At 39.5% G+C, this 11,823-nt stretch overlaps 1 protein-coding gene across 1 annotated transcript in view; it reads left to right on the forward strand.

Annotated features, from left to right (window-relative positions):
* LOC104467077 (FRAS1-related extracellular matrix protein 2-like) overlaps positions 1 to 9,007 on the forward strand; it is a gene marked incomplete at both ends in the record, with an annotated part of 10,124 nt that extends 1,117 nt beyond the window's left edge. The window contains 2 exon segments of the mRNA XM_010080702.1: positions 1 to 3,116; positions 8,918 to 9,007. The exon segment at positions 1 to 3,116 is cut by the window's left edge and continues 29 nt beyond it. Of these exon segments, the coding sequence (XP_010079004.1) occupies positions 1 to 3,116; positions 8,918 to 9,007 (3,206 nt within the window).
* Positions 9,008 to 11,823: the final 2,816 nt, after the last annotated feature.

Consider the following 11,823-nt stretch of genomic DNA (forward strand, 5'->3'; position numbering starts at 1 on the left):
GATCCGGGTTCATCCCATAGACAGATTAGCCCCAGAGCTGCATAGTGGCAGCAGCCTGCACTTAATAGTTGCAGAACAGCAGGTGACCCCACTGCGGAGAAAGCACTTGTGTTACACAGACCAGGATTCAGGGGACCGTGAACTCCGCTACACGATAACCCAGCCCCCCACTGACACTGACACTAACCACCCTCCAGATGCATATGGAGCCCGCCTTGGATCCCTTGTGCTGTCTGACGACCACTCTGTGGAAGTTACTCACTTCACCCAAGCCCAGATCAATCATCACAAGATATCATACCGTCCCCCACAGGAAGAGCTGGGTGTGGCTCCTCATTTGGTTCAGTTTCAGTATCAAGTGCAAGATGCAGCTGGCAATGCAGCCAAAGGGACTTTCACCATCTACCTGCAGCCTGTGGATAACCAGCCTCCTGCAATCACTAATACTGGCTTCACTTTGCCTGAGGGAGGCAGCCATGTCCTTAGTCCAACTGAGCTGGATGCCAGGGACACAGACACTGAACTTTCCCATCTCAGATTTATCCTGACTCAGGCTCCTCAGTATGGCCAGCTGCAGCTTTCTGGGTACAGTTTGATTCCAGGAGGTGTTTTTGGCCTGGAGGATATCAGACAAGGGAGGGTGGTGTACGTGCACAGTGGAGCTGAGGCCAACAGTGATACCTGCAGGCTTGATGTAAGTGATGGTGTTCATTTTGTGCCCATCACACTGAAAATGAATGTGCACCCAGTCGATGATGAGGTTCCTAGGCTACGGTTGCCCCCAGGCACTCTTGGTTCCTACCTGGATGTGCTGGAGAATGGTGCTGCTGAAATCACTGCCAATGTCATTCAGGGCACGGACGAGGATACAGATGACTTAATGTTGACCTTCATTGTAGAGGATCCTCCTCAGCATGGGAACATCCTGGTACAAGGGGTGCCTGCAGAGAGATTTTCCCAGAGAGATCTGCTGGATGGTGCTGTGGTATATGCTCACACTGGTGGTGAAATAGGCCTTCTGCCCAAAGAAGATACATTCAACCTTACCTTGTCTGACCTGTCTGAGGAGTGGAGTGTCAGGGGCAATGTTGTTCAAGGAGTTTCAGTCTTGGTGACCATTCTTCCTGTTGACAGTCAAGCCCCAGAGATTTTTATGGGGTAGCGGTTCATGGTAACAGAAGGTGACAAACAGGTCATTACTCCTGCTCACCTCAGGGCTGAAGATGTGGATACTCCTAGTGATGATATACTCTGCACCATTGTTGCTCAGCCCACATCTGGGTATGTAGAGAATATCTCTCCAGCCCCAGGATCTGAAAAATCCAGAGCAGGTATAGCTATAAGTGCTTTTACCTTGAAAGACCTCCGTCAAGGGCATATTTTTTATGTCCAAAGTATCCATCAGGGTGTAGAGCCTGTTGAAGACAGATTTGCTTTCCGCTGTTCTGATGGTATTAACTTTTCTCAAAGACAGTTTTTCCCCATTGTCATTATGCCGATCAACGATGAAGACCCTGAAATCTTTATGCGAGAGTTTGTTGTGATGGAAGGCATGAGCCTGGTTATTGATACCCCTATCCTCAATGCAGCAGATGCGGACATCCCTGCTGATGTGTTAATGTTCACAATCACCAGGCTTCCCAGGCATGGCCACATTGTGAACCAGCAGGTCAATGGAACTGTCCTAGTGGAGAGTTTTACCTTAGATCAGATAACAGAGAGCTCCAACATACTCTACGAACATGATGACTCTGAGACAAAGGAGGACAGTTTTGAGGTGAAGCTCACAGATGGTAAACATACCATTAGGAAAATGGTACCCATCATGGTTATTCCTGTAGATGATGAGACACCCAGAATGGCCATCAATGATGGTTTGGAGATTGAAATAGGGGAAACTAGAACTATTCATAACAGAATATTGAAGGCTACTGACCTAGATTCGGAAGACAAAACCTTGACATACATTATAAGATATGGGCCAGGACAAGGCCTCTTGCAGAGAATAAAGCCTTCAGGTGGAGTTGAGAACATCACCGTGGGGATGAACTTCACCCAAGATGAAGTGGATAGAAACTTAATTCGATATATGCACTTTGGCCGAGAAGGAGTCCGTGATCTTATCAAGTTTGATGTCACAGATGGAATAAATCCTCTCATTGACCGCTACTTTTATGTGACAATAGGTAGCATTGATATTGTCTTCCCAGATGTAGTCAGCAAAGGAGTTTCTTTGAAGGAAGGAGGGAAGGTAACCCTTACTACTGATTTGCTTAGCACCAGTGACCTTAATAGTCCAGATGAGAACTTAGTTTTCACTATTACCAGAGCACCTGTTCGTGGTCATCTTGAATGCACAGATCAGCCTGGAGTACCCATCTCCACTTTTACTCAGCTCCTATTAGCAGGCAACAAAATCTATTACATTCACACTTCAGAAGATGAGGTGAAAATGGACAGCTTTGAGTTTGAGGTGACTGATGGCTATAACCCTGTATTTCGTACTTTCAGAATTTCTATCAGTGATGTGGACAATAAGAAACCTGTTGTCACAATCCATAACCTGGTGGTGAGTGAAAATGAGTACAAGCTGATAACCCCATTTGAACTGACTGCAGAAGACAGAGATACACCTGATGCATTGCTAAAATTTATTATCACTCAAATACCAGTTCATGGTCAAATCATGTTCAATCACTCCAAACCAGTCACGACCTTCACTAAACAAGATCTGAATGAAAATCTAATCACCTACAAACATGATGGCACGGAATCGGTTGAGGATAGCTTCTCTTTCACTGTTACGGATGGCACTCATACTGATTTCTATGTCTTCCCCAACACTGTGTTTGAAACAAGGAAACCTCAGATGATGAAGATTCGAATAATGGCTGTGGACAACAGCGTACCTCAAATTGTAATAAACAAGGGTGCTCAGGCTCTCCGTAGTCTGGCCACAGGTCACATCGGGTTTATGATTACCAACAAGGTGCTCAAAGTGGAAGACAGGGACAGTTTACATGTTACTCTCAAGATCAGAATCACAGAGGGTCCCCGCCATGGCTTCCTGATCCACCTGGGGAAAGGCAACCATAGCATCAGCCAGTTCACCCAAGGTATTACAGTACTGCATGCTTTCTTTAGATCACTGGAAATAGTATTTTTCATGGTGAACTCTACAATAATTGATGCGAGAAACTTTCCAACAGTGAGCTTATGTATAATGGCCCTGTTATTTTTTAGTTCTGTTTATTATTTATTGCATCTGTGACAGCTCTAAATGGGAAATGGGGTCTACTGGATAAATGCTGAATAAAGGAGCATCTTTGCTTTGGAGAGCTTAGAGTCCAAATAACTGTGATTTGGACTTCCTATCAGTGATAGAAATTTACATAACAGAATCAGGCTGCATGTGTTTCTAGATCTTTTAGAGGCCAAGTGCCTTCTTCAAACAGTTCTATTTAGAAAATGCTATGGGACTGGCCAAGCTATTATTAACTAATGGTCATACCATGGCTAGGATATCAGTTGCTTTACAGTCTGAGCACACTTAACTGTAAAAGCAAAATCATTTCCCAGACATGGGGAAATAATATCTTACGAGTGCATTTGTTGCCTTAATTACACAACTCTTAACCACAAAATGTTTGTGGTAAATTAAAAGGTAATGTAAATGTTTTAAAATTATGTCAGTGGTACTTACTTTTTACATGGAACTAAATTACTAGGTGGTATGAATAGGATGAAAACCACATGTGCCTTATGCTCTGAAATAAAGCCTCAACACAAGGCTGTGAAGTAACTTTATTTGAAAGGGAAGCATGAGCTATTATCCAGAAAATTTTCCATGTTACTTTGCAATGAATTAATAGTTGGTTAGTTAGAAATGAAGTGAGTTCTCTTGGCACCTCCTGCAGCTGTGGAGTGAGCAGAGAGCACAATTGCATGGAGATTGAAAGTTAAAGGGGCCCAGGCAGGCTGGGCTATGGAGGTGGTAAGGCTAGAAATGAACACTTTTAGTTGGCCATATTTAATTTCACAGCGTCCATATTGGTATGTATCCCATGTTACAGGCATGGCTGTAGTGATGTTCTTGTCAGATATACCAAATCTTGCAAACAGGCCTAATGAACTTTTCAATGGCTGGGGTGCCCTAAGTTTTGCAGTGTTAGTGCAAAAAAGAGGATGAGGAGGGACCAAACCACGTCTAAGCTTTGGGAACCATCATGTCTCCTTAAATGTAGGGCTTTGGTAGTAAACTATGGGTAGTTTTACGAGTATTGTTGTCAGAATGAGTGGGCAACAGAGAAAATGGGAGTGAGCAGATAAACAGATTATCACATTTTTTGGTGCGTTTTCTCTTATATTGGAGAATGTAGAATTACAGAGTGGGTGTTCTTGAAAGCAGACCACTGCATAGCACAGTGATACCCCAATTTTCTAGGGGGGTGGTACTCAGGAGAGATACATATTCCATTTTTTTTCATGCCTTGTGGCTAGGTGTACATTTGTCAGATGACCAAAATGCAGTTGCTATCTGGGTTTCAACTGGCAGTCCGACCATGTGGCACTCTCACTGGTCTTCACGCAGGCTTTCCTAATATCCCAGGGCTGCCTGAGCTGGTTGAGAAGCATGCAACCCTTAGGAAAAATTGGTTTTAAAGCTAGAGAGGATTCCCAAACAGTGATATAACTTCATAGGTTCCTTGACAGTACTGACACAAGCACTCTAATTTGTGTTGAGTTGAGGAGTGTTTTTAAGAAACACACATTTCTTCAATAATTTTCTTCTTCTGCCTCTATAAGCAAGTATGTCCTGGGCATTGTGTTATTTCTGTGGTATCTCTTTTCTCAACTTCCTAAATGCTTTTTATAATGGTTTATATTTTATGAAGAAAACACATAAAAAAGGTCTTACGAATGCAGCACTTGAGGGAGAAGAGGTGCCTGGAAAGGCTGCATGAAAGGCAGAAGGCATCAGGCTCACACAGGAGTAATAGATCTGCTGAGGACAGGGAAGGAGAACTTGGTGGAAGTCACATAATAACCTAGCAGCGAAAGTCATGGATGAAAGGGCACTCACTTTTCCTTTCCTTTTTCCTCAGATGCCCTCTTCTCTGTAGCTGCTTTGGGTATGGGAGAGGTAGTCAGTGGCAGGGAGACAAAAATTCTTGGCTGGACCTAGAAGGCTAGTTTTGAAAAGTAATGTGAGATGCTGAGGTGTTGTGTAGACCAAACCGCATGCTCAAAATTCTGTGTGTTGTTCACTGTTGTCCCTCACCTTGTAGCCCATTATCATTAATGTGCAAAGCAGTGTCAAATCCAGAGTAGTGAATTTATGCATATTTCTTGCTTATGCTATACTGAGACAAATAATTCAGGCCAGGAGTAAACAAGACCTTCTTTTGTCATATTCTTAATGATCGAAGGATCAGATTTTGCAACCAGCCATGAGTAGCAGTTTTGTCTTTAGGATGCTTCTGTGTTGACTGATGGATCTGGTGTTATACAGTTTCATTTTATGTTTTGATCTTCTCCCTTTTAGGGGTCCTATCCTGCCATGTGGAGCAACCTCTTACAAAATGCTGAATAGTTCCAGATTCATTAACACATGTGGGTCCTGATGGGGCTTGTAAAATATCATTACAGTCTTCCAGTTTATGTTGGAAGGGACCCCTGGAGGTCATTTGGTCCAATCCCTATTTAAAACTGGGACAACTTTGAAGTCAGATGAAGCTGTTCAGGGTCATATGCAGTTGAGTTTTAAAAGCCACTAATACTCTACCACCTCACACTCCCATTCCTTGGATTTGGGTCTGCCTTTGTATGAACAGGCAGACTGACTGCTTTGAATGGGGTAACATTGATTAATCGTGTGCAAGCGGATTGAGCAGTCTGATGTTTCAGATTGCCTGTAACTGAAAGAGGGGGCAGAGGGGCTGTTTAGCAAACAGCTTTCTGCCTTGTGTTTGAGATTGCTTTTCAATACCTGCCCACAAAACTTTATCAATTGCTAGAAAGGAAATTATCTTAGCTTGCAAGATGAGCTAAAATCCTCCAGTCAAGATGTGGTTGTGCAGAACATAGTATATGCAGGAGATTTGTTGTCTGCTTTGTTCAGGAACAATCAGTGTGGAGCTTTCTAATTAGTATACATCAAATACTTCTGCGACAAGTACAGTAGGTAATCTTTTGCTTATGAGGCTCATAGAGTTAATTGGGATTGCTCAAAGGGGGTATTAGAGTGTGGAAGAATTAACTTCTTGATAAAAGGTCCCCAAATTCTGCAAATAGTTGGTGCTTTTTATTCTTTTCTATTTAATTGTTAAAATAATCTGAATGAGAGAGAGAGAGAGAGAAATGGGCAAGTGAGACTAATGAAATAAAATATTCTTAAAATACATTAAGCAGTTCCTAAGTTTATTCAAGTACTATCTATTACTTCATGTTACACCTGAAAGCAGCACTTCTAGTTCATTATTATTTCTTTTTGCTTTATATTACAATTTGGTGATAGTAAATGCAGAGAAAGCTTAAAGATAAACACTTGTCGTGGTAATTTCTAGTCTAGTGCTGTCCCAGGACAAAAATACATCCAAAGAATATTGTGTATGCAGAATTGTACTGCACTAATTTCTGCAATTTAGGGCTGGAATTTGTTCATAGCAGATATTCATTAAGATTAGATAATTTGTTTAAAAGTGGGGAATGTCTATTAAGGAACTGCCAAGTCTTTCACATTTAAAGTTTAGTGGTATATGAGAAGTAGGTAGCTGATGTTTGGATAATGTTTTGAATGCGCAAAGCATGACAGACTGCTGAGTGCTGTTTTGGGAATCCCCAGTCCCACGTGGGTAAGTTTGTGAGTGAGGGCCAGGTCACATCCCACAGCTCTGCAGGTGTTCTGAGAAGTCAGGAAGAAGGAGAAGCAATAGTGGAGAGTAAGGATCTGCCTTGGCAATGACGTATCTTGGTGGATGTCTCAGCACTCCATGTAGCTTCCTGAGGCCAAAGATATTTACGTGGCTACTCCAGCCAGATACATAGCACTTTGCAAGTAATGATTTTATTCAGCATTCACCTCTGATAATGCTTTTTATCTTCTTTTTCAGGCGAGTGTTTTCAGAGAGATGAGTTGATTATATTTTTGTTTCTTAAAGAATATATATTAATATACCTAACCTTTAATAACCGCATCAGTTTTGCAGAAGTTTAAATGGAAAATCAGTGGGTTAATCTAGTGGAGATAGTTATATTTTTTAAATAGAAAATTATGTTGGGTGGATTTCAGAATTATGTTGGAGAACTCAAATATCATATTAGTACTTAGCAGGCACTGTAGTTATACAGTAATGAACTGTGCTTACAACTAGGCAAGTTTTAGTATAACTAGCATAACCTAATCAACTGTGGAAGGAAAGTGTAGAATTGCTCAAGTGACTCTGAACATGTTCTTTATGAATAGAAAACAGGTTATTCCTTTGCAATTCTTTTGACAAAATTAAGATGTTTGGACAACAAGTGGCTTTTGATGAGGTGGTCCTGGTCCTTCTAACACTGACTCAAGTGCTTATCTTTATATATGTTGGAACCATGGATTTTGATAAGGCTACCCATATGGGGAGAGCTGAATACTTGTGTAAGTGTTTGCAGGATGAAAGATTTATTTGCTCCACTGGCATGAAGAGTTATTTGTTTGCATCCTCTTTACAGCCCCATTAATTTTTGATCTTTAACTTTCAAACATTTATGGAAGAAATTCTTCAGTGACTTATATTTGCTGATAATGTTCATAACTTGTTTGCCCTAGAAGATATCTGGCTACTTTTGGAACTGAGGATTCTGAGGAGCTCTAACAAAAGTGCTTTTGGCTTCTTTTTGGTAATGCATATGCCCTAACATGGGAGGAGAAATTGGGTGGTACTTGAGCTCAACTTTAATGCTATTAATTTCTAACTGTTTTTATTAAAAAAAGTATCAGACATAGATTTTCACCAACAGCAGTCTTTCAAGTGACAAAAATTAGTTTTTATGATTACACATTTCTCATCACTGCTCAAGGAAGCCAGAAAACACAATATTAATAAATATTTGTTTACCTTTTACACACTTTCTTTATTACAATTGATGATTCAAAATTGTGCATTGAAGTTTTTCTTACTGAAGTCTTGTTCGTCTACTTTAATTGTGTCTGTTTAGTTTCTTAAATCAGTCAATCACTGCAAGTGTTTGAGCACTATATATGACAGTTCATATAGATTATATGCAATATCCTTTGAAAACATGCTGATAGGAAGGATGGTCTGGTGGAGAGGGCACTTTTGTGGGAGACTAAAGAGACTGAGATTTCTCCACTGCAGAATATGTAGAGATATCCTATCCTAGAGGTAGACCACGTGCCAGAAGTAATCTAGTTCTAGAGGTGGGGTGGAGAGGTTATGTAGACTAATTTGTCTTGCCTCTTGAATGGAGGATAGAACTTCACATAGAAAATACCCTGGGCTTTGCTCCTGTTTCAGCCGCAGGTTTTCTGTGACCTCTGCAGTACTTCTCAGAGTGAAGAATAACAGAATCAATATCTTAGTGGAGATATACCTGTGTTTAGGAAAATGTATCACTAAAATATGAAATAGTTTTGACTGTTGAGCCTAGGTTTTTACATTTAGTTTCAGTTCTTTTTGTAAACACATCTTAAAAGAAAGAGGGCACTGGGAAGGGAGAAGTAAAGGGAGGTAGTAAATGAGTGGTATCTGTAAAACTTCAATGCTGTTAATACTGAAATTCCTGAGCTCTGCTGGCGAAGCTTAACCTCTCTCTGTTGAAGCTAAACTATGTAATGCATGTCAAGTTTTTCTATAAAAACAATTTTCTACCTTTAACATTTAAAATAAAATCTATTTTTCTTGACTCTTTCCAGCTGATATCGATGATATGAAGATATGCTATGTTTTACGAGGGGGTGTCAATGCCACCAGTGACATTTTTTATTTCATGGTTGAAGACGGTGGTGAGTACTCATAAGATCTGTACTTTTGTTGTTCTTGGAAGAGTTTAAATATACTTTGTGAGTTTAAGAACATTGAATTTAATTGAGGGAAGTCCATGATACCTCCTGGAATATGATTTCTGTTGTGACTTTCCCATATTGTGGACTATTTCTGGTGATTACAAAGAGAGGTGTTGATAAAATGATAATTACATCTAATGAAAAAAACCATTCAACCTACTCTAGCAAGAAAGTGAATTTCTCTAACCTCTCAGATACCTGGACTTTCAGTAGTTTTAACTTTGCATTCCCTGTCCAGGCTCTTTACACATAAATGGTCATAAGCCTTTTATCTTGAAAAACTTTCTATATTTTGATTTACACTTGTGGTTGCCTACCTCTTTAAAGGTTGCAGCTATAAGACTATTCATATGGACACATTGTCTCTGATGTACATGTTGCATAGAGTTCAAGTTCTGTTCTTAAAGTAACAGAATCCTCAATGGTTTGTCAAAGATCCTTGTCAGGTGACTGATGTGAATTCTCCTGACTAATATTATTTTGTAGGATTGTGGAGGATGCAAAAGGAAAGAATAAAAACAAATTGAGAAAACTGGCATATCCTTGCTTGAGGAAAAAAACTATGTATTGGTTTTTTTGTTTGTTTTTAAAGAACAAAGAAAGAACAGTTTAAGGGGCAAGCAAAACACATTAACGGGTCTTTTTTTTTTTTTCCATCCAAAGTCTTTACTTAATGTGGATATTCCTAAATGTAGATACTGCTGTGTGTGGTAACAGGTGGCTAGATTATGTTACTTTAATACCTTTTTTAGTATGTGGTCTATAGCTCTATGAGGAATTGGCAATGAATTTTATTAGCTGATTTAATAATATACTACTTAGAAAAAATACTTCAAGTTAGCTTATTTTCAGCTCATGTGCTCAGCTTGTGTTCCTGCTCCACAAGAAGCACAGCCTATTAATGGTATTAAGATCAGTGAACAGGGATTTGTCTTGTCTGTCACAGACTGAACAGTTTTGTCACCATCTACCATTGCTGGGAGTGGGGTATTAAAACATGGTGTCCTGTGCATTGTGTTGGACAAGCACAGAAGGACAGTACTTTTAGAGACTTTTGAAAATATGTTTGCAAATCTTTGCTACATCAAAGACAAAACACTGAGATAAGAGTTTTTAACACTTGACTTGTTTTCCTTAAATGTTTTCTTTTAACTGAGCTATAGGTTAGAGAAATTTAAAGCTGAGTAAAGATAATGGAGCATGGGCTGCTATATTTTCTTAGTAATACTATAATTTTCTTATGATCGATGTCACCACATGGTGACAGTGTCCAAGATTTTCAAGTTGTTCTTGTAGTAGGTGAACAAATACTCGGTCTTGAGATGTTTCAAAGTTTCATGTGATGGGAGTAATTAGAGCTGAAGAAAGCTTGGTCTCAGCAAACTGATTAACATCAGTTCTTAAAACTGAGTTGCTCCTTGAGAACCCAAGGTTTGTGAGACTCCTCTCCATGTTATTTGAACACTTTCTAGTGGCATATGTGTAGTTAAAGCAAATTGCACTTAATGTATTCGAACTCACTACCAATATTTTTTTTTTCATTGGAAAGCTGACCTGTCACATCTGCTTTTACTTGGCAGAGTAACAACATGCTATTTTTCATTATACAAAGAATCATTATGTAACAATGTTCTTGCTGATTTTTTAGAGTCTTTGGAACTTGTGACAACATTATCATCTTGCAGACTACTTAGCTAGATGCTAAGATGGTCTTTGCTTTCCTGAGGTTATTTGTTGACAGAGTGAATAATGAGCTGTGTTGCATTTCAGAGTATTTCTGATTTTCTACTTGACTGAAGATGGTAAAACTGTGTTTAAAAGGGATGAAGTTATGATCAAAACATTAATATTTTTCTGCCTGAAATAACTCAAATTTATTAGCTATGTCTTTAGAATTTGTAACATGGGTGTAAAATCCAGCAATTTAATCTAGATATCTTTCTGCCCTCTTCAGAAAGACATCAAAGACGGTGTTTTGCAGCTCAGGTGTATTTTGGCAGAATTCCAGTGGTACCAGGACTGTTGTTTTAGTGTTTTTGATTTTAAGCCAGATCATTCTAAAAGATTACTTACAAGGTCTGAGTGAAAGAGGCAGCACAGACTACCAACATCCACAGTAGAATTGCACACTTCAGACTTCTGTCTCCTGTATCAGGAATTTTGCAGTAGTAACAAGTTTGTGATGGCTACCACACAGTGCCTAATGCTGTAAATGAAACAAGTGGGACTTAAGCTGAATTGTGCCATAGTGCCATAGTGATCCTGTTGAAATCAAGAGGGGTTTCAGCATTTGATTCAATGAATGATTATGTGTTCATATTATTCAGCTAATGTTATTTTGAATAAGTAAAAAAAAACAAATAAGGCACATCTTGCAACCTGAGTATTTTATATCTTCCAGACCTCTCATGCGTCAGCGAGGGGAACCTACAACACCAGTCCTTTCTCTGTTCAAATAACATGAATTACAAAGTTGATTTTGCTTCATACCTCTAGTGTTTCCTGTAAAATACTTTTTTGTGTGTCTTGAAATATTTATTCATGCTCTATGAACTCCAAATAGGAAAAGAAAAGCATTACTTTCTCTAGCTCCATCTTTTGATGGTTATCTCCCCCACTCATTATACTGTGACTTATGTGATGAAATGCAGAAACTCTTTTGTCAGCCTCTTAAATAATGATAGTCTGATTGGGGCTCAAGCCTGTTATTTCAGGCAATTGCCTGAAGGCCAACTACAAGAAGTCATCAAACTGTT

The sequence above is a fragment of the Pterocles gutturalis genome, unplaced genomic scaffold (assembly GCF_000699245.1).
Source record: "Pterocles gutturalis isolate BGI_N339 unplaced genomic scaffold, ASM69924v1 scaffold32189, whole genome shotgun sequence".
NCBI classification, from domain to species: Eukaryota; Metazoa; Chordata; class Aves; order Pterocliformes; family Pteroclidae; genus Pterocles; species Pterocles gutturalis.